Source organism: Pongo abelii, chromosome X (assembly GCF_028885655.2).
Source record: "Pongo abelii isolate AG06213 chromosome X, NHGRI_mPonAbe1-v2.0_pri, whole genome shotgun sequence".
NCBI classification, from domain to species: Eukaryota; Metazoa; Chordata; class Mammalia; order Primates; family Hominidae; genus Pongo; species Pongo abelii.
The window spans coordinates 51,955,107-51,978,752 of NC_072008.2; the positions used below are offsets into that span (position 1 = coordinate 51,955,107).

At 45.8% G+C, this 23,646-nt stretch overlaps 1 protein-coding gene across 1 annotated transcript; it reads left to right on the plus strand.

Annotated features, from left to right (window-relative positions):
- The first annotated feature begins 521 nt into the window (after positions 1–521).
- LOC112130999 (centromere protein V-like protein 1) lies at positions 522–2,137 on the plus strand. Its single transcript, XM_054544217.2, has one exon. The coding sequence runs from the start codon at positions 537–539 to the stop codon at positions 1,353–1,355; it is 819 nt and encodes a 272-aa protein (XP_054400192.1). The 5' UTR covers positions 522–536; the 3' UTR covers positions 1,356–2,137.
- Positions 2,138–23,646: the final 21,509 nt, after the last annotated feature.

Below are 23,646 nucleotides of genomic sequence, written 5' to 3' on the forward strand. Positions count from 1 at the left end.
AATTAAAACAGCAGAAGTAGGTATGTCAACATTAGGTAAAGAGGACTTCATCGCAACGAAAATTACGAGAAAAATAAAACGCTACAGCCGAATAAAAGAATCAAGCCCCCAAGAAGACTTTAGAAGAGTCTTTCCGTGCCCCTCCCACACGCCCCTCCAATTACAGTGTGTGGGCGTTCCTCTCTGTTCCCAGAGCCCCTGGTTCTTATTTCTGTCAGAGCAAAGTGTCCCAAGGTGTTGGGGACTGTATTTGCATACACCTGATCCTAAATGAATGTGAGTGCTTTGGAAAGCCTGACGCATCTCCACATCCCAGCGCCCAGGTGGGGTATCTGGTGCCCGGCAGGTGTTTGTTGAATGCCTCATGACTGCCTTTCAGGCCAGCGAAGGCTGTTGTGATAGGGTCAAGGGAAGGGTCTCTTTACACCGCATTCAACAAGGGGCCAATCCTACTGGCGCAGGCAAGGAGGCTGCTCAGCGACTGACGGGGAAATGAGGGTGGGGTGTGGGCACGCGCTCCGGAGGCTGCAGGCGCCATGGGCAGAGTGAGGAACCGCGCCACTGCTCAGCGGCGGAGGCGAAAGCGGCCCGGGGATCCTCCCGCCGCCTGCGCGGCCATCGCGGTCACGGGCGCCAGCCGCGCGCAGTACCCCCGGGTCCAAGTCGGGGTCGGGAGCCACGCGGCGGCCAAGAGGTGGCTGGGTAGGTGGCGACGGAAGCGCCGCTGGCGGCGGGTCCGGAAGGCGGGCCCCAGAGACCTGCTGCCCTCCGCGCCACCCCCGGACCCGCCGGGGCCCGCCCCGTCCCCCAAGGATCTGGACCTGGGCGCACAGCGGGAGCGCTGGGAGACGTTCAGGAAGCTGCGGGGCCTCAGCTGCGAGGGCGCCGCCAAGGTCCTGCTGGACACCTTCGAGTACCCGGGCCTCGTGCATCACACCGGGGGCTGCCACTGCGGCGCGGTCCGCTTTGCGGTCTGGGCCCCTGCAGATCTGCGCGTCGTGGATTGCAGCTGCAGGCTGTGCAGGAAGAAGCAGCACCGCCACTTCGTCGTCCCGGCCTCGCGCTTCACGCTGCTCCAGGGCGCAGAAAGCATCGTCACCTATCGGTCCAACACGCACCCGGCGCTGCACAGCTTCTGCAGCAGGTGCGGGGTGCAGAGTTTCCACGCAGCTGTCTCTGACCCCCGCGTGTACGGCGTCGCCCCGCACTGCCTGGACGAGGGCACCGTGCGCAGCGTGGTCATCGAGGAGGTCGGCGGTGGCGACCCGGGGGAGGAGGCCGCCGAGGAGCACAAGGCCATCCACAAGACGTCCTCCCAGTCAGCCCCTGCCTGTCGCCGCGAACAGGAGCAGTGACTGGGGCCGCAAGCCCGCCTGAAACCGGCCCGGGCGGCCCTGCGGGGAGCGTCCGAGTACCTGCACAGATCCCATGCTGTGAAAGAGGTGTTTCTGGCCTGGTCAAACCGTGGATTCCCTTCCAGTATTTGCCCTTCCCCTCCGCTAGTTTTCAGTGAACTCGCTTACGATCCAAATCTTGAACACACTTTTGTCTGTGTAGTACAACGTTAATCTTGCAATTCGATAAGGAAGAAGAGTGTCTCTGATTTTTCAAACCATCCATTGTATCTCTCGCTTTTACTGTTCTGCCTACAGTTGTCACAAATCACCTGCAGATGATTCCTGTGTACTGTACCTTCCTGGTGCTATTGTGAACAGGCTTGCTGTTTTCAGCGCTTTGCGTCTGGTGTGTAGGACGGCAACACACAACCAGTTTGTAAACATGTGCTAGGACGCCTTCCATTGATTATGGTGTGCGTGCGCTCCCGCACCTGTGAGTTTTAGGTAGACGTTCATATTTTCACTGCTTAGATTCGAGTTACGCTATTTACTGGTTTTTTAATGATATATTTCAAGATTTGGTCGTGTTACATACCTCATTACTCTTAATCACCAAAAGCTGTTACTATTTCGCTTGTTGTTTGGAAAGTGTCTCTGGGTAAGGAAATGGGGATACAGGAATGAGAAAGACATCTGTGCACACAGGAATGAGAAAGACATCTGCGCACTGTATGCCCTCTTTAATCTTTTGAAATACCTGTCTTGTACATGTGTTAAGTATATAGAAATCAGTAAATACCTTCTAGGAAACTATGTGTGTTGGTGTGTCTATAAAGTCCGGCTTGGCTATGGCAAGGCTTGGTTTTTGAAGCTACTTGGTCTCAGATTACTTCAGAAGGTGGTGGTGACTCTGGCTTTTGTAGTAGAGAAAACTTCCCCAGGGTCCCCTACCTTTTGATGAGGGGAATTAGCAGAGGGTTTACACGTTTGGCCTCTGGGGACACACTACCTGTGTTTGAATCCTGGACCTGCTGCCTGCTCGCTGTATAACCGGTATCGAGTAGATTAAACCCGATTCCTCAACTTGCTCTTTCCTCAAGAATGTTAACAGCTAACAGAGTGTTTGTTCTCAGGGTAAACACAGTGCCTTGCCTTGACTACCTGATCCATGAATGCTTGTTTTCTCAATTTCAGGCCCCCAAAACTCCTCCTATCAAGGCACCCAGACAATATGAAACTGCATTGTTTAGGGGCGTCCATACACATGGGAAAACCATGAAGAATTGGCAGTGAAATAATTTAAGCCAGCATCAGATTAGGGTTTAACTCTATGGAGAAGGAATGGCTTTGAGTGGGGGTGGGGGGAGGGGAGGGTGTCCTGCATTCCTGTTCCTCTTGCTGTGTAACAAATGGCCCCCCAGTGAGTCCATAAAATGACGAGCGTCGTATCATATGCATGGAATTTCAGAGGCAGGAATTCAGAAAGGGCACGGTGGATATGGCCAGCTTCACATGAGTCTGGGACCTCAGCTGCAGAAACCTGACTGGCTGGGGACTGGAACCATCTGAAGGCTCATTCACTGACATCCCTGGTGCCCGCACGGAGAGGACTGGAAGACTAGGCCTGGCGAGTGGAGGGCCTCCGTATTACCACTCCATGGCCTTTGGCTTCCTCACAGCAGGGTGGGCCTCCCAGTAGTCAGGCTTCCGACCTCATGACTCAGGCTCCAAGCAGCACTTTTCCGTATCCAAGGTGAATGTTGCATCACCTCTCACAGGCAAGACTCAGAAGTCATGTTGAGTCAACTGTGTCATACTCTATTGATTAGAGGTGAGTCACAGCCTTTTCAGATTCAAGCGTGGGAGGGAGATTAAATCTCAGGTCTCGGTGTGAACGGGGCAACTTTCATCACAGCACGAGAGATGGGAGATATTGTTGTGGCCATACAGTCTGGCACAGTGGGCTCCTAGGGAGCTGGTTATGTTTCATTCCGTTCTCCCACATGGTGGCCACTCAGATGTGTTTAACGGGTCACATATTGTTTGTGTACAGCTGTGTATGATTGAAGACATAATAAGGAAACAAAATAGGTGACTGACTCCTATATCTGAGCAAGACCAAGAGCAGACTAAATGAATGACTGGAGGTATGGAGGGAAGACGACAGTCAGAAGGGGGCTGGCTGGTTAGTCCTGGAGCCGACCTTGGCCATGCCCACGCACACACACCCCAGGGTAGAAGTCTTATTATCTTCGGGACCACAGGTGTTTCTGACCCCACCAGAAATCGTTAACTTCCTGCTAGTTGCATATGCTGGATTGCCTTAGCCCCATGCCACTGACTGCCCCTTCCCCTATCCTTTTTAAGCCCTTTGTTCACTTGTTCATCCATTCCACAAGCATTTACAGTGGGTTTGGAATGTGTCAAACAGAATGTAAGAAGGACTTAAGGCTATGGACAAAAAGTGGAGTTGGGTAAAGATGCTCAAGCAAGGTTCTTAGAATGCAGCTCAGCTCTTCCATAGAATACCACAGGGAAGGGAATGGAAACATCCCCCTCTCAGTAGAATGGAAGAGCACATCTGGCACCGATCCACAAAGGCCGCTTGTTTGTATGCTGGCTCTTCAGACGACATCTTAGGATGAACTCCAGACTAGAAGGTGAGTTTCCTTTCTGACAAGCGTCAAGGAAAGACTTGGAAATGTGTTTAAAAGGAAAATTCCCATCATGAAACCAAATGGAAGACAATATCACTGGTCATAAAACATAACTAGAAATAGATGTAATGAAAATGTTTATTATTATACATAATTTCTACTATTTTGTTTTATTTTTTGAGACAGATATTCACTCTGGTGCCCAGGCTGGAGTGCAGTGGCTCCATCTCGGCTCACTACAGCCCCCACCTCCCCTGCTCAAGTGATCCTTTCACCTCAGCCTCCCAAGCAGCTGGGATTACAGGCACGTGCCACCACAGCCCGCTAATCTCTTGTATTATTTGTAGAGACGCGGTTTCGCCATGTGAACCAGGCTGGTCTCAAACTCCTTAGCTCAAGCTTCCCGACTGCCTCGGCCTCCCAGAGTGCTGAGATTACAGGTGTGACACATAATTTGTACATGTACCTTTGAAAATGAAAAACATGAAAGAGACCTAAGGACTCTGTCTCTCTCACAAATACTTCACGTGTGTTCCTTTATTTACTTCTCACTAAAATCCTTCAGAACACCTATTGTTAATCTCAACTGGTGGAGGAAGAAACTGAGACGCTGATAATGGAAGGACCAAGCCCATGGATGCCAAGGGGGCAGGTGGCAGGAAGAAGTTGGAAAGCCAGGGTGATTGGATACCATGGTCAGTAAGGACTGGGGAAAAAGTAGCTCTCAGGCACTTCTGCCCCATTCATCCTGGCCCCTCTCTGTTTTCATTCATCCAACTCTGTACGCATTTCACCCTATCTCCTCCTCACATCAAAAGCAGCTCTTCGTCCCTGGCCGAGATCCTGTGGCCAGCTGCCCAGTGCACGCCACCATGATGCGGGCCTCCTGTAAAAATCTGAAACGACCGCAGATTAGATGTTCTGCTATTTCATGAGCCCCCACGTTGTTTCTTTATGTGCCAATACACTTGTGCCTATGGCCACAAACGACCTGCATATCACAGTTTGGAAAACACTTATTTTGAGGACAGAGGCTTTGAACGGATATCCACCTGGGCTTGTGTCCCAACTCTGCTACTTGTTCCTGCCTGAAATGGCAACAAGTTTTAAAAGTTGCATTCACCTTCTCTGTGAGGCTTCAGTGAGAGCATGCCCATGAAGGAATGATGGAGCCTAGCCTATATAAGCACTTACTGCATATGAGCCCTTTTTATTCTTCTTGTTGTTGTTTGAGCAAAAATCCAAATGCAGCTTTTGTCTTAACTGCACACAGCCTGAGGTGTAGGCAGTACTTCCAGGACCACTATCTCAGGAGCCGACATCCACATTTCTCTGATGTAAAAACTGAGCATAAAAGCAATTCAGCTACAAAAAAAGTAGGAGGAGGGAAGAACATAGGCCTTCCAGTTCCTTATTAAGTTCCAACTTTCCCTGGACACTGTCATCTCCCAATGTATGGCGTGAGGAACAGAGATAGCCTTTTCCATTCAAAACTGTGTGACGGGGGCACAGGTCAGCAAAGTACACGGTCCTGCAGGAGCACAGCGATAGGGCACCCTTTGTCAGACAAGTCAGTATACTGTTCTGGGCCTTGGTTTCCTCATCTGTACAACGGCGACAGAACTACATATATCTTAATTTACTGAGTATTTTAAGTGAAGTGCTGGAAGGAGAATATAGAGCTCCATGCCCTGATGCGTCAAATTGTCAAGAAATGTCACCCACTGTTCCTAATATAACTTATGTTATTATACCCCGATATTTGGACCAAAGGGACCTAGACCCTATCACTTTTGCCTGGGACTCCGCAGTAAATGCCTCAATGAGTTACCCTAATACCTTTCCCCTCCTCCATTATGACCAGGATCAAGGTTTTTCTGGGAATGGCACCACAATTTCTGTGACTCCACCACAATTCCTGACACTTGACTCTGAGCCACTATCACAGTCTGCATGCTCTTCCCAATGTGAGGTGTGCGGTTGGTGGGGTTGATGCCATCACTGTCTCTCACTTAAATAGTAGACTTGAAGTGAGTGAAGGCCATTCTCATGGGTCAGGCTGTAAAAGATGCAAGCAACAGTGACTTCGGACCCACGAGTGGACATTGGAGAAATTGTTAACAGCTGGGAGGAGCTGCAGATACCAGCTGGGGAAAACCAAATTATAGCCGCATGGTCTCTGAGATAAACTCTCATCATCACAAGGTGGCAAATTCCTGCCTCTAGAAGACCCAGGGAGCTTGCTCCCGGCATCCCGGAGATAGTTGGTTAGCATTCGCATCTCTAAACTAAGTGTTTCCAGTATCACATGCAGGCACAAGGGTGTCCACCGGAAAACCCGTCTGGCCTGAGTATATCTTCTTGCACATTGGAAAATCTTTCCTAGAGACACTTTGACGAACATTCTCTTTCCCATTTTCTTTCTGCCAACCTGAATAAGATCTTGCTAAATATGGGATATTAAAAATTATGTTTCAGGAGATTGCATTTCTGGCTACATTGGAGGAAAAAACACCACATTGATCCTTCCCCTGCAAAGCAACGAAAGAACCGAGATGACAATGGTTTCCAAGATATTGGACCTAATGCAATGGAAGAGAGCTATCTGCAAGACAGAAGAAAGAGACATGTCGAGCCACACGCCTGTCTCAGCCTACTGGCAGGAGGAGGAACTCAGGCGGAGCCTCGTTGTCTCCCCGAGTTGTGGGGTACGTGGTAGGAACATGAGTCCTCCTTAAAAAGGAAAGAAATCCTGCCATTTGTGGTAACATGAATGAACCGGAGCATGTTAGGTCAAGTGAAATAAGCCAGGCACAGAGAGACAAATAGCAAGTGATCTCACTTATATGTGGAGTCTCAAAATTGGAACTCACAGAAGCAGAGAGTACAGATGGTGGCTACCGGAGGTTAAGGGTTGGGGGGCATAGGGAGTGTTGGCAATGGATAGAAAATTTCTGTTAGACAGGGGGAATAAGTTCAAGGGAGCTATTATAAGTCATAGTGGTTATACTCAATAGCAATAGATTGGTTATTTGAAAATTCGTGAGACAGTAGCTTTTAGGTCTTTCTACCCACAAAAAAAAAAAAAAAAAAAAAAAAACTAATAAATATGTGAAGGGTGGAATACGTTAATTAGTTTGATTTGGCCATTCCACAACATATACAGATATCAAGCATCCTGAGGTACACCATAAATATATACAATGTTTACTTGTCAATTGAAAAAGAAAGAAAGAAAGTAATTTCACAAAATGATGAGGGACCGCTAGACACAAAAGAATGGATTGGACCTTACCTCACACTACATACAAAAGTTAACTCAAAGCAGATCGGAGACCTAAATATAAGAGCTACAGTGATAAAACTCTTATAAGGAAATATAAGACTAAATCTTACGTTTCTCTTCCGTAAGTCTTACGTTGTGACCTTCCTTTAGGCAAAGGCTTTTGTGTGTGTCTGCATTCAACACCAAAGTACAAGCAACAAAACAAAAAAGTAGATAATGTGGACTTTTAGACAACCCGTAGAAAATACATCTGATGGTAGATGTATCCAGGATATATAAAGAACTCTGATGAATCAACAGTCAAATGATGACCTAATTCAAAAAGGAGCAAAGAATCTGAATAGACATTTTGCCGAAGAAAGTATACAAATGGCCAATAGGCACACGAAAAGCCACCTACCATCATCATTAGCCAGTAGGGGAATGCAAATCAAAACCACAATGAGCTACCACTTCACACTCAGTAGGATGACAAGAATAAAAAAGACAGGCGATAACAACTGCTGACAAGGATGTGGAGAGATTGGAGTCCTCATACATTGCTAGTGGGACTATAACATAGGGCAGCCTGGTTTGAAAGAATTTGGCTGTTCCTCAGTACCAGAAACAGAATTTCCATATGGCCCAGGAGGTCCACTCTTAGCTTTCTACAAAAGAGAAATGAAACTCTATGTCCAAACAAAAACCTGTACACAGACATACACGGTATCATTATTCCTAGTGGTCAAAGATTGTGAGTGGCGCAGGCGTCCATCAGTTGATGAACTGACGGATGGAATTTAGTTTCTCCATTCAGGGGAGTGTGGCTTGGCAACAACAAGGGATGAAATACTGATACATGCCATAACACGCATGAGCCTAGAACATGTGATGCCCCATGAAAGAAAATCACGAAAGACCACATATTATGTGATTCCATTTGGAAAAACGTCCAGTATATGTAAACTTACGGGCTAAGAAATTTGATTTCCATTTGCTTGGAGAAGGAGAACAGGGTGGGAAGTGACTGTTAATGTGTATGGGGCTTCTTTCCAAGGTGATTATAAGGTTCTAAAATGAGATTGTGGTGATGGTTGCAGAACCTTGTGAATATGCAGAATGAAAAAAAAAAAAAAAAAAACCACCTGAATTGTACACTTGAAATGGGTGAAGTTTATGGCATGTGGATTATATGCCAACAAAGTCTTTTTTCAAAACTACCATTTATCGTCCACTTTATGTACACTTACCTCTATTTATTTCCAAATGTACATGAGTAACATTCATGTCCACTAATTGGTTGAGACTTTTGACAAGCACTGATAACCTGATGTATTTTTGGGAGATGAGAAGCAGAAATCAATGGTTAACGGGTAGTTTGGCAAGAGCTGTGACCACTGTGAAACTTCATTTCCTCATCTTCGAGGTAATTACTTCTACTTTGACATGACATCGTGGGAATGAAATAACAATGAATATGAAACATTCAACTGAGTGCCTGGGATTAACAGACACTCCAGGAAGGGTGAAACACATATTACTTACTAGAGTACGGGGAGGATTCTTTAAGAAGGTAAATGTTTAAACAATGTACTGAGTCTAGTATGTCAATTTCTTTTTTTTTTTTTTTTCTTCCAAGAAAGAACAAGGTTCGAGGTATCTGTGACAAGTTACCCTGGTGAGTGCAACCATTTTGGAGTTATAACTGTGTTCAAGTCCCGGATCCCACTTACTAGCTGTGTGACCACAGGCAAGTGACTGAAATTCTCCCTTGCAGTTGTCTCACCTCTGCCAACTGCATCGCTGCCACAGCGATACTACTACCTTCCCTGGAGGGTTGCTCTGAGAATAAGAGATTAGAATGATAAAAATGGAGTTTGTCACTCCTGTGTTTTCACTTTCTCCCTTTTTAAGGTCTCCTTCTCCTGATTCTAAAAATGTATTCAAGTATCCTTCAACCTAAATAACCTTCCTTTGTCTTCCGCTCTACCTACCAAACTCTTCCTCATTTCCTTTTAAATGAAGTACCCTGGACTTCTCTTCCTCACTCTTCAATTTCATGTAGTCTGTCTTCATTCATGTGGGCCCCCGAGCTGTCCCAACTGATAGGTATCCATAAGGTAACAAGGATGTCCTAACTAATGAATCCCAATGGACTCCTCTCTCCCTTATGATCTGGCCTTACATCTCCACAGCATCACCCTCCCTCCTTCCTTCACGTCTGTGGTTCTACTTTTTCTCCTAGTTACTATCCTGTTCCTCAGAGATTTCGTTCTCCATCTCCTTCCTGGACTTCTGTTTCCCTGTGTTCTTCAGTGTTCCTATTCCCTAGGTTTGGTCCTCGGCCAGCTCTTTACAGGCTATCTTGCCTACATCCTGGGGTGAATTAACTCACACTCATGGCTTCGTCTGACTGATTGTTGAGAGGATTCACAAACGTGTATTCCTGGTCTGAAAGTAATTGCTGAGCACCACACTGAAACATCCAGTTGCCTTCTGTACATCCTGGATGTCTTCACAAGCACCTCAAATGCAGATCTATCTCAGTGCACTCCCCTCACCTGCAAATGTGTGCACGCCCCTGTATTTAGTGCTTCAACTGAGTACGCTAGCATTGCTCAGTCATCCAACCCAGAAACGTTCCCTTATCAAAGACCGGATGAACTTAGGCCTGAAGTCAAGAAACAGCAGAGGACTGGGGAAAAGTCAGATGAGTCCGGAGACCAGTACCATGGACAATCGTAGACATCAACCCCAACCAAGCCCTATATGGGGGTCAGTTAGTCTACTGTATTTTCCCAACCAGCTCTCTCTCCAACTACCTGTAATGACCGTTTATTATACAACTGTACGACTCTGGAAACCCCTGCTCTCCTTTCCCTCACTCTCAGAAGCTGGCCGCACCTCCTATTTTCCTGAGAAAATCCAAGACCTCAGGAAGGACTCTCTCCATTTCCTACCAGCAATTGTAAACACCTACCTGCATGTACAGGTACAAGTTGTTGCCTTTCCTCCATTTATGACAGAACGTCCCTCCTGCTCTTTCCGGGTAATCCTTCAATGTGTGCTTTGAATCTCACTGTTCCTATCTTCCCAGGAATCTTATAGTATCCATCATACATTTACTCTCCTGATTGCCCCTGTCAACTTCAACCTGTCCTTCCAAATACATCTTTCCAATAGCACTAAATCACGCACTGGTCATGAAAACCTTGTAATGATAAAAATCAACAATCAAACGCTCAAAGCACCCTCCGTCTTCTCCATATTACCCTGCACCCACTACCTTATCTCCTTCCATTCACAATGAAACTTGGAGTTCTCCACACTTGTCATTACTTCATCACCTATTCATCCTAAAACTCATTCTTGTCCCCCAAATCCCAATGAAATGGCTGTCTCAAAGGTCACCATGGTGTTCATAATGTTGAGCACAATGGAATGTTCTCTCCTCATATCATTTTATAGCTCCAACTCTATGAACAGGAGGAAACACTCTTCTTTTTGAGAAACTACCATTGAGTTGTCAGTTCGCAATTTTCCTTTGAATGGGCCATACTTTCAAGTTTCCTTGTAGGCTTTTGGATTCTTTTGTTGCTGCTGAAAACTAGGTCTTTGAATGTGGTAATGTGGTGACACCGAAAATTAGATCCTCTACCTTCTCCAGGATTTGCAGTTGCTGATTTCTGAAAGCTGCAGTCATTGATTTGTCTAGAGGGTTTTCCAAACTCTTTTGGGAGAGCCTGCATTCGTTGTCACGTGTGGCCACTGAACTCTCTGTTCCTTTAGTTTGTTTTCGGCTTGTATTTTGACAGCAATTTCCTTGACAGCCCAGAGCTTAAAAAAAAAAAGCAAAAAGTTCCTCTGTCAGCCTTTGTGGATTCGCTCTGGGCTGCAGCACTCCTTCAAACCTCAGCCAGGCCACTTACCCCTCTGTCTTGGCTGTCACTTCCTGTTTAGACTGAGTCCAGAGATCAGCTGGTGAAAGCTCAGGGTCTTCTCGGGTCTTTTCTGAGCATGCATCCAATCCTGGGCACGCACCTGGCTTTTGACAATCCCCAGGGTACAGGACTGCTTCCGAATGATCTAATTTCCCAAATGGCCTGTCCGCCAGCCTATCCCCCAGGTTTTGGGTTATCTGCTACAGGTTTCAACTGTAGTTTCTGCCTCACGCAGTTGCAGTTTTTTGATTTGCCTTATAAGGTTTTCAGGAGCTGCCCAAGATTTTTCTGCCCTGACTTCCCTGTTAGGTCAAACAGAGAGGAGCATTTTGCTTCTGTCCTTCAGGAAGCCCCTAGACGGGTTAGAACCAATGAAAACCATGATTTTTGAATGAGCTCTGCTCTGCCTCTTCCGGAACCAGGTACCAGGGTTCCACACGGGGGATGCAGGCTGCTGGGTGCAATGCCGCCACCAGGTCAGGGAGAAGGTGGAACAAGGGCAAATGAAAATGCTACAATGTTTTCCTATGATTTTTTTCTTTATGGCAACTTTTTTTATTGTGGTAAAATATGCACACCATGACATTTCGCATTTTAACCCTTTTTAGTTTACATGTCACTGACACATAAGTACATTCACATTGTTGTGCAACCCTCACCATTATCCATTTCCAGAAGTTTTCATCTTCTCGAACAGAAACTTTGTGTCCCTCACACTGTAACTCCCTTTCTCACCTTTCCCACAGCCCCTGGTGATCTCTAGTCTACCTTCCGTCTCTAAGCATTTGCCTCTTCTCAGTACCTCACAGAGGTGAAATCTTACAGTTTATGTACTTTGGAGCCCAGCTCACTTTCCCTAGCATAAAACCTTCGAGGTTCATCCATGTGGTCCCACATGGCAGGGTTTCATTCCTTAAAGCTGCATCATGTGTATGCCACATCTTCTTAATCCATTCATCCAGTGACAGACTATATTTTCTTTTTTCTTTCTTTGTTTCTTTTTTTTTTTTTTTTTTTAAGATAGGGCCAAGTGGGAGTGCAATGGCGTGATCACGGCTTACTGCAACCTCCACCTCCCGGTTTCAAGCGATTCTCGTGCCTCAGCCTCCTGAGTAGCTGGGACTACAGGCGTGCACCACCAAACCTGGCTAATTTTTGTAGTTTTACTAGAGATGGGTGTCGCCATGTTGGCCAGGGTGATCTTGAACTCCAGACCTCAAGTGATCTGCCCTCCTTGGCCTCCTAAATTGCTGGGATTACAGGTATGAGCCATCCGGCCCGGCCCAGTAATAGACATTTAACATGTTTGTATGCCCTGGCTATTGTGAATAGTGCCCTAGAAATGAGCCACTCACAGACAGACAAATACTAGGTGATTCCACTGAAGCGAGGACTATACAACAGTCAGCTCATAGAAGCAGAGAGTAGAATGGTGGTTACCTGCGGCTGAATGGGGTAGGGGAAATGGGGAGTTGCTCATCAGTGGGCGTCAAGTTTCAGTTATGCCAGAAACATAAGCTCTGGAGACTTCCGTACAAGATTGTGCTCACAGTTAACACTGTCTTGTACACTTAAGGGTTTGGTAAGAGGGTAGATCTCACGTTAAGTGTTTTTGCACAATATCGTAAATGACACTCTCCGGGCAGTCTTCTCTGACCCCTCAAACTAGGTCAGGTCGCCATGTTACAGCAGCCTAGGTGCCTTTTCTTCATATCACATGCCACAGTGAAAGAATTCATACGAACACGCAGAAGAGTGTTTGCCACACAGCAAACACTGAATAAATTTAGCTAGTAGTAGAATTTCAACATAAAATTGTGTCATGTTTTCAGCTCTTATTACCTACATTGATTAAAATTTGAGGTGGATGTGAAACAGTTACTTTGTTCATTCATAAAGTTAGCTCTGTTCTGGGTGTTAGAGAAGTGAGAAGGAGACACAAACATAATTTTTGATGAACGTGCATGTCCCCTCAAGGCTATGAGGTAACACGAAGGCAGAGACAGACACTGTTTTCCTGCAGGTCCGCAGAGACCAGCAGAGAGGCTTTGCTTAGGGTGGGCTGAAGGGGCACTGCCAGATCCCTTCCGGAAGGCGCCTTTGACAACAGGAAACCCACCTGCACAGGTGGCTGCACTTCTGTCCAAGGCTCAAAAAGGCCTGGTGCTGGGATTTCAAACAGCGTCCATCCCTCCTGTCCCTGTCACTCTTCTCCTTTGATGTGAGTCCTAGGAGGCAATCTCCCTGTTGTACAAAAGAGTTCCTGTCTGTCCCTGAGCTCAGTGCCTGCTTCTCAGGAGTCAGTCAGAGCAGCCAGAGAAAACATCTAGCCTATCCTGTACTCAGTCTCCAGACAATTGGTCATCGTCCACCCCCACCCCCCGTGCTTGAAAACATGCTGAAGAAAGCCACCCCTACAACTCAACAGAGCCAGAGACAAAGCTCAGGGGTATCCCAGAAGCATTCCCCCACCTTCCCATTCCTGCCTTCAAGAAACTTCCCCTCTCCCTCTAGGAGGCTGGGAAATCTGGTTTGGTTCTGTCAGATGTCGCACACTGAAGGAATCCGGGAGCAGCAGCCAAAACTCAAGGGCAACATGATAGGGTACTGCAGTGGTGAGGTGCCTAGTCTTCCTGTCACACTGGTACGTACCTTGCCACTTAAGTGTAGTCACATAACCTCTCCAACCCTGGGTTTTCATCTGTCGAATGTGGTAATAACCCCATACTGTTGGAATCCTGAGAGGCTTCAATGCCCTAATGGATGTAAAGTGCTGAGCACACAGCCTGGACCCAGAGAAAACTCATAATGTTGAAAATTTAAACTTGGCACGTTATCTTGTTTTCCTTTATTTTTTCGAAAATCACCCTTCCTTTCACTAATGAACTCCTCCACAAAGCGTCTTTTCTCTCTCCGTCCCTTCACGGCCCAGTGTCTTGAAGAATGTGTGGGTGCTCTGCAGCCATTCCTCCACCTCTTTCTCACCTGTCAGCCTGCACCTGACCTTCACTCTGGCACCCACCCCCACGCATTGTCTTTCATTGACTAATATCTCCTGTGACCTCTGGGTTGCTATGCGTAATGAAAATTGTCCAGTCTTCAATTGCATGACCTTCCTTCCTCCTCTGATACCACAGAGTACTGTTTCCTCCTAGAAACACTCTTATCTTTTCAATTCTGTGCCACTGCTTTCCCGATGTTGTTGTCCCTTTCTGGCCATTCATGTAGCTCCTCCATAAGCTCATCCTCCACTACCTGGGCATTGCGTATTTGGCTTCCTCTGGGCTTGGTCCTAGGGCCACTTATTATCAATCTATGCTCTCTCCCTAAGGTGACCCCAATCTGACCCTCACCTTTAACTAGCCATCTATAAGTCACCAAGGATAGTTCTTTATTGGGCCACACCGTCGGCACAGCTCCAGACTAGAATGACCAACTCTCTGTGCAATATATCCGATTGAGTGTGTTAAAGGCAACTCCGACTCCACAGGACCAACGACAAATGTGTGCTCGTCCCCCTGTATTTGGTTCCTTTTCAGTGTTGTCATCCCATTCAATGGAATCAGACTCTATTCAGTGGCACACACCAGCAATTTAAGCATCATCCTTGTCACCCCTTTCTCCCTTACCTGTTGCATGGTATTCTTGCCAACTCTTACAGATTTTTATCCTAGATATCCATCAAACTTCTCCCTTTTTTTCCATCTTCACTACCACTATTCTTGCCCAAGTTCTCATCATGTCATACTTTGACAATTGGAAGTGTTTCCTAACTGGCCATTACCCATATTCACTCTGGCCTCTCTCCAATCCAAATTTGTCCAAATGATATTTACAAGAAGATGATGTCACATACACACACACACATGCACATCCCACTCACTCCAGCTGCTTACAACCGTAAGAGCTCTTCCATGCTCTTAGGGTAAAAGCCAAAATCTTTATCATGGCCTAAGTGTTCTGACCTCTCCCTGAGGTTCAGGACTAGAGTGCGACAAGAGAGGCACTTGGGATGCAAAATTTAAGGGAATGTTCACAACCAAAGTCGTGCCAGTGGAGTGTCAGCAACAGGGAATGGGTGTATGTTGCAGTTTTGCACCCGTGATGCCACTCTTGATTCAGCCCTGCCATCCTAGCCCATCCATTCGTAGTCACAGTAATAACTGCTCACAAGCACTGAATGACTGCCACTGGTCATCAGAGTTGATGGTTCTGTGTGCTTTACAGTCACGATGTCACCAAATTCTCACAAGAACCTTGTAAGGTAGCTTTTTTCGTCCTCCCATGGGATACAGGTAAGGCCCCACGAGGTTCAATTACCTGCCCCCTGTTGCAGAGCTACTCATTGAGAGAGCCTGGGGCCAAATGCAGCCCATCTGATTACATAGACTCAGTTATCAGGCTGAGTGGCCCTCAGCCACTTTCCTTCTTTGCCTCCCCATCTCATACCACTCTCCTACTTGTGCTTTTCACTCGTCACATTAAATCTCTTCAGTTCCTTGGACTTGTTACAGTTATGCTGACCACAAGGCCTTTGTACATGCTGTTGCCCTCAGTCAGGACTGAATGACCATCACTGTTTTTTGTTTTTTGTTTTTTTTTGATACAGGGTCGCTGTCACCCAGGCTGGAGTGCTGTGGCGCGATCTTGGCTCACTGCAACCTCCGCCTCCCGGGTCCAGGAGATTCTCCCGCTTCAGCCTCCAGAGTAGCTGGAATTACAGGCGCCCGCCACCAGGACCTGTTAATTTTTTGTATTTTTAGTAGAAATGGGGTTTTACCATGTAGGCCAGGTTGGTCTCGAACTCGTGACCACAAGTGACCCGGCAGCCTCAGCCTCCCAAAGTGCTAGCATTACACTTGTGAGCCACCACGCCCAGCCTGACCACGGCTTTTTAAGGATGTGCCATTCCTCCTTCAGATTTCAGCTCTGGTGCCACTCAATTGTGCCCCACATCAAGTCTAGGTTAGGGCCCTGTTATTATGACCCCACATAGAAATTTGCTTCTTGTTATCAGGGCACTGTCATTACCGATTGTATGCTCATTAATGTGATGTTTGGTTAATATTATCTCATCTGCAGACCTGTAAGCAAGAGGACAGATAGCACCATGTCTGGTTTTGCTCCTCACTGAATTGCCTGTAACTCACACAGTGCTTGGCACTTGGCAAATGTTAGATGCTTATCGTGGAATAAATTATTTAAGTAGTAAATAAATTGGAGAAATTTCACCCAGGGCAACTGGATGAGGAGAACAGTTTTCTAGGCAGAGGGAACTGTATGTGCAAAGGCTATAGGGCAGTAAAGAAATCGGCATGTTTGATAAACTGAAACAAGGCCAGCATGAGTATTGTCAATGCCTTCCAGTCAAAGAGGACCAGGAATACACAGGCAGTTAAATAAATTGGGTTTATTACTCATTGCAATGAAGGAGAATAGAATGCATGCCATAAGGAAGCCTGGAGCATTTCAGAAATACTGCGTTAAAAAGAACCTATTACAGGATTTGCGTTTTTGTTGGGCAATTGTGTTACTTATGCCCATCAGGAGAACAACATGGACCAGCTGTGGGTGAAAGGCCAGATTCTTAGCAGCGCAGAGGCCTAGTTATAAGTGTGGGCAAGTGTCTGGATGTCTGAGACTAATTTTTCCCCAATCAAAAACAGAGAGTTTGGGACACAATTGGCACAAGAGCCTGGAGAGGTAGGCCAGGCCAGGCTCTGCGGGGCCTGGAAGACCATGAATACCATGTTAGTGGAGTTGTGGGGAAGGGAACATACCCTGGAGTATCTCTGATGAGCAGAGCATGGACAGGGATGATGGCACTGTGGTGAATGAAAAGTAGAGCTACCCAAACCCATGAGGAAGGCAGGGCAGGTAGAGGCAAAGAGGTTGGTGTTCTGGACTGGGGACAGGAAAGATGGCTGGACCTATGAGCCCTGCTGTCCTATGGAAGCATGAAAATGGCACACCAACAGGCATTCTTAGTTTGAAGACAGGGCGTGGGTGTGGTGCAAACCGGACAATACCTAGAAGATAGGCACCAACTCTTCCCACCAACTTTCAGGACTGACCCTTAGGGAAAGCCTCACCCTGCGTTTCCCAAGGGAGATGGATCTCCCTGATAAATTTGGTTGCCTTGGGGACTCAGGCCCTTGACCCCACTTCTGGGAACTACAGGTGCTTCACCGGGACCAACTTCTTCCCAGTTGGATTCATAACGTTCAGATACTTTGTTGTGAACTGGCTGAGACGATCTGCAGGTGGGTGAACAGCTAGCCTAGTTGGACTCTAGGGATGGATAGGACAATTCATAGTTTATATTTCACATGTAACATTCAGTAGTTGTTAATTGATCAAGTAATACCAACCATAGTCTAATTTTCAATTAATAGTGTCGATGAAAAGAGTCAGACTCTGTAAAATATTTGAAGAGTTGTATGCTGAGCCAAATATGAGTGACCATGGCCTGTGACACAGCCCTCAGGAGGGTGGTCGGGATGCAGCTTGGTTTTCTACATTTTAGGGAGACATGAGACCTCAATCAAATACATTTAAGAAATACGTTGGTTTGGTCCAGAAAGGTGGGACAACTCAAATTGGGGGTGGGGGTGGGTTACAGGTTACAGGTTACAGGTAGATTTAAAATTTCCTGGTTGACAACTGGTTGAGTTGAGTTTATTTAACGACGTGAAATCAAGAGAAAGAAAACATATGGGTTAAGATAGAGAACTGTGGAGACCAAAGTTCTTCCTGCACAGAGGAAGCCTTCTGTCAGGTAGCAGGCTTCAGAGAGAATAGACTGTCGATGTTTCTTATCAGACATTAGGTCTCTGTTGATGTGAATGCCAGAGAGGTACAATGAAGCATGTCCGAACCCCACTTCCTGTCATGGCCTGAACTAGTCCTTCAGGTTAAATTTTAAGAGTGTCCTGGCTGAGACGGAAGTCCACTCAGATGGTTGGGAGCCTTAGAATTTTATTTTTGGCTTACAATAATTTTACTTAACATGTCGAGACTTACACCATGCCACACGCTTTGCTAAGTACTTAGCACGTAGTAGGTTATTTGAGTCTTACAAAAACCCTATATGGTTTTTTCAATAGTCATATCACTGATAAGGAAACTGAGGCCACAGAGAAGTTAGGTCATTGCACACAAGTAACATGTGGTAGCAGGGCCAGTTTCACGAAGCTGCAACTAAAGTGGTCCCACATGGCTCCACGCTCAGAATGGGTCCCTGGGCTTGAGGTTTACTGCGGCTGTCTTGAAACTCTTAACTACTTTTTTCCTTGAATTTGTGCTTTGTAGGTGAGGTGTGATGAAACAGTGCAGTGTGTGCTGGGGTCCTGGAGCCTCAGCTGTCATGTGGTCCAGCTTCCACCACCTCCAGGCCTCACTGGGACAGGTTCTCTGCTGCCCAATCACCCACCCACCCTCTCAGACTCCCCTTCCCTCTGCCACCCCAGCGACTGCTGCTGCACTTCGCCCTCAGGAGAGGGCCTGGGTGTGGGTGCAGGGAGGGGCAGGGTGGGAATGCCAAGCCACAAGGCCGGGCTCTGGACACCTGGGAGGATCTCCACTCACCCTATGCGTGTCCCCTTAACTGAGGGAGCACCTCATTAAATTGCAACTACAAAAATCCTGAGAGGTCAAAACAGATTGAGTCAGAAAGGAAAGTGAGATTTTGCTGCTTCTGAACAGTGGACCCCACATGCTCCTTTTATATGAGGTCCCTCCTTATATCGTTTGACCTGCTTAGCAGAGAAGGGTCACAAATTCAGGCTTGCATAGCTCCAAAGCCTGTTATGTTTTTTTTTTCTTTTCTGTTCTTTCCTTTAACAAACATTAAGAAATGGAATAGGTGATACATGCACACTTGGTATAAAATTCCAAAGTTTCTAAACTACATGCAGGCAACGGATTCTTCTCACCTCCATTGCTGAACCATCCAGAACTCTTTCCCAAAGGCCACTCCTCTTTTCCACCAGGCTTTTAGATACCCTTCTGGAGGAGCATCACTGGTATTCAGGCATATACATCATCCAAACTCCTCTTTCTATATTAAGGCGTGTACCAAACGGTGTGTTGACCTGGCATTTTTTCCATCTCGGAACGTATCCTGGAGCTGAGCGCGGTGGCTCACGCCTGTAATCCCAGCACTTTGGGAGGCCGAGGTGGGTGGATCACCTGAGGTCGGGAGTTCGAGACCAGCCTGACCAACATGGAGAAACCCCGTCTCTACTAAAAATACAAAATTAGCCTTGCATGGTGGCACACGCCTGCAATCCCAGCTACTCGGGAGGCTGAGGCAGGAGAATCACTTGAACCCGGGAGGCAGAGGTTGTGGTGACCTGAGATCGTGCCATTGCACTCCATCCTGGGCAACAAGAGCAAAACTCCGTCAAAAAAAAAAAAAAAAAAAGAAAAGAAAAGAAAAAGATTGTATCCTGGAGTACTTTCTGTGCTTAATACAGGCAAAAGTTACAGCGTGCTTGCTATGCCATTGCTGTAAATGCTTCAAATCAATTAAGCACATCCTCACCAAAACCTAGGGAAGTAAGTGCTTTCCTCATTTTGTGCATGAGGAGTGAAGAGCACATGCAATTGACATTACTTGCCATAGGTAATACTTCTAAACGAGGGAAGAACCAGGATTTGCACCCTTGCAGTGGAGCTCCACAGAGGTAAAAGCATTCTGCTCTATGTCATGCCTGCATGGTATCCTTTGATACGGATATATCCTTTTCTTTATTTAGCCAGTGCCCTGTTGACACAGGGGTTTGCCCAGGCTTAGGCTATTACAGACAACACCGCATTGAGTAAACTAACATGTTATATCATTCCATACAAGTGCAAGTACATCCAAAGGACAAATTCATAGCAGCAGGATTTCTGGAGGAGGGGGATAAAGCACACACAATGTGGACAGATATTGCTAAATTGCTTTCTCTAGGTGTTATATCAAGTTACACCCATACTAACAATGCAGGAATGTGACTCTTCCCATACCCTCACCAAATCAGTCTGTTTCAAACATTTGCATATCTGTCCACAGGACAGATCATGGACAGTATTTTATTGTGGTTCAGATACCCATTTCTCTTATTAGGAGTGAGGCTGGGAAGTTTTATATACATTTGGGAGCTTTTTGTGTTTTTCTTTCTGTGAACTGTTCAGGCATACATATACAGAGACTACCTGTCCTCCAAACCTGTTTTCTTTTCCTCCTGGGGTTTCCCAGCCTCCTGGCAGGTAACTGTGGCTGGTGGACTGAGGCCTGGGCAATGGATGGTGGGCCCGAGTGGCAATTCTCCCAAGCATGATTCATAAAAACCTCTTGTGAGATCCTCCTACTCTTTCTTCCCCATCTGCTGGAAAGATGTTGACACCCAGAGCGACCTATGAAGCCAAGTGTTGAAGATGGCAGAGCTTCTGTCAGCCTGGTCCTAGATTGTTTTCAAAAAGAAGAGCCAACCCTCCCAGTCCTGTTTCCTTTGGGAAAAATGTAGGCAAGAAAAATGTTCATAGTGTTAGGCCACTAAGAGGTTGGAGTTCATCTGTTACAGCAGCTAGCGTTATCAATGACGATAGAGTAGGCTTAGTTCCCTTTTTCAAAAAATGAATCCACTGATGGTATTTACTTATTAGGGAAATCAACCCTTTGTCTGCGATATGATTGGCAAGCACTTTTCAAGTTTGCTTCTGGAATTTTAACTTTACTTTAGGTGGATTTAGCTTGCAGTATCTTCTTTTAGTCTTCATGCACTTAAACTTATTACCTTTTCCTAGTAGGAATTCCGGTGTTGTGACATACCTCCAAAGACTGTCAACTGCAACATTGCATCTGAAACTCTCTCGGAGAGGCTCGTAGATTTCGTCATTTCCACAGGTTGTTTCATCATGAATGAATGATGACTTTTACCAAGTTATTTTCTTGTGTCTATTGAGGTGATCACATTTAGTTTTGTTCTTCCCTTTAATCTGTTCAAGTGGTGAATTACATTCATTTCTCTTTTAATGTTAAACCAACCTTGCTTTGCTAGAATAAATATAACTTGGTCATAATATAGCACATTAGTCTGTTCTCACACTGCTACAAAGAAATACCTGAGACTGGGTAATTTCTAAAAGAAAGAGGTTTAACTGGCTCATGGTTTTACAGGCTGTACAAGAAGCATAGGGGCTTCTGTTTCTGGGGACGCCTCAGAAAACTTACAATCATAGCCCAAGGCCAAGAGGAAGCAGGCAACTCTTATAAGGCTGGAGCAGGAGGAAGACAGATTAGGGGGTGGTGCTACACACTTAAAGGACCAGGTCTCCTGATAACTCACTATCAGGAGAAAAGCACCATGGGGATGTTGCTACACCATTTATGAGAACTCGGTCCCCACGATCCAGTCACCTCCCACCAGGCCCCACCTTCACATTGTGGATTACAATTGAACATGAGATTTGGATGGGGACACACATCCAAACCATATCATATACTATCTTTTTTTTAAAAAAAAGGACTTCTGGCTTTTATAGTATCTTTTTAAAAGATATTGCTAGCCTTTTTAACAAGTACGTTGCATGTGATATTTTCATGTATTTTTCTGAGACAAATTGCTTTGAAATTTGCCATTCTCAAATTATCCTTGTCTAGTTTCCATGTCAAGGTTCGCTTAGTAAAACACAAGGGGTATTGTACTTGCTAGCTCTATTCTCTGAAAAAGTTGTGCAGTATTGGAATGATCTCTTACATAAACATTGACAGAACTCATTTGTGAACCATCTGGGACGAGAGATTTTTTGTCAAAATTATTTAATTACTGATTGCATCTATTTCACATTTACATTTCAAATCATGTTTTTACATCTTCTCTCAGGTTTCAGTATTTTAAATATTTTACCGTTTGTCGAATTCCTCTAAATTTTCAATTTATTGGCATGATGGTCTCTAATGGTGTGCCTCCCAGTTTTGATTCCTGATATTACAAATTTGTGTGTTTATTTCTTTTATCTTCACAAGTCTCACCCGTGGTTTATGAGTTTTACAGACTTTTTGTTTTTTGCTTCTTGCTTTTGAGACAGAGTCTTGCCCTGTTGCCCAGGCTGGAATGCAGTGACGCAATCTCAGCTCGCTGCAACATCCGCTTCTGGAGTACAAGCGATTTTCCTATCTTACCCTCCCATGTAGCTGGGACAACAGGCATGTACCACCACACCTGGCTAATTTTTGTGTTTTTAGTAGAGATGGGGTTTCACCAGGTTGACCAGAGATGGGGTTTCACCATGTTGAACTGTGCTCAGGTGAGCCACCCGCCTCAGCATCCCAAAGAACTGGGATTACAGGAGTGAGCCACTGCACCCAGCCGAGTTTTTACAGACTTTTAAAGGACTGGTGAAGCCCTTTGTTAAAACTCTGTATTGAGTATTTGGTTTCTTTCTCATTTATTTCTGTCTTTAATGATTCTTTGTATTTCTTTGTGTTTATTTTGTTGTTATTTTTGTAATTTCTCTAGATGGATGCGTAAGTAATTTTCAGCTGTTCTTCCTTTACAATTATATGCCTTTAAGGATATATGTTTCCACCTAGGTTAACTGTATTCCCTAGCTCTATCTGTGATATTTGCATTGCCATCCAGTTTAATGTATTTTATAATTTGCACACAGGTGATGCAAAGTCAGGCTACAAGTGACAGCTGATTTACTTATGATTTCTTCCTCCTGACTCAGAAAGTGATGGCCATTGGGGTCTCAGCTAAAAGTGAGGAGGTGGTTTACCAGCATCACCACCTTTGCTCAGCTCTGAGATATGGCTTTCATCTCTAGCGGTGTCACCAAAGCACAGCTTAGTTTTACAGCTGTTTCTTTTCAGGTAGGCATTCTGAGTAAAAGCAGTTTGAAGTCCTAGGTTTAATCTGCAGGTCCTGCCTTCCCTTAAGAGATCCTCACTGTCCTCTGAGTACTGTATTTGTTTTTGATTTTTTTTTTTTTTTGAGCCTGTTGCCCAGGCTGGAGTACAGTGGCACAATCTTGGCTCACTGCAACCTCCACCTCCCGGGTTCAAGCAGTTCTCTGCCTCAGCCTCCTGAGTAGCTGGGATTATAGGTGCCCACCACCACGCCCAGCTAATTTTCATATTTTTAGTAGAGACGGGTTTCACCATCTTGGCCAAGCTGGTCTTGAACTCCTGACCTCATGATCCACCCGCCTGGGCCTCCCAAAGTGCTGGGATTACAGGTGTGAGCCACCGTGCCTAGGCTGTTTTTGAATTTTTAAACATGATTTCACCCAGGCTTCGTTCAGTTACTATTGCCGGAACATTGGCCCTTATGACCTACTTCCCATTTATGAGAGTTAAAGCCTGAGATCTTGGTGCAGGTGCAGATTACAATATGGAGCAGTCAGACCTGTCTTATTTGTTATTTATGTAGTTCTATGTTCTTATTAATTGCGTC

Excerpts from the sequence above, each read along its gene's own strand:
- LOC112130999 (XM_054544217.2), top strand. The coding sequence starts at position 537 with ATGGGCAGAGTGAGGAACCGCGCCACTGCTCAGCGGCGGAGGCGAAAG.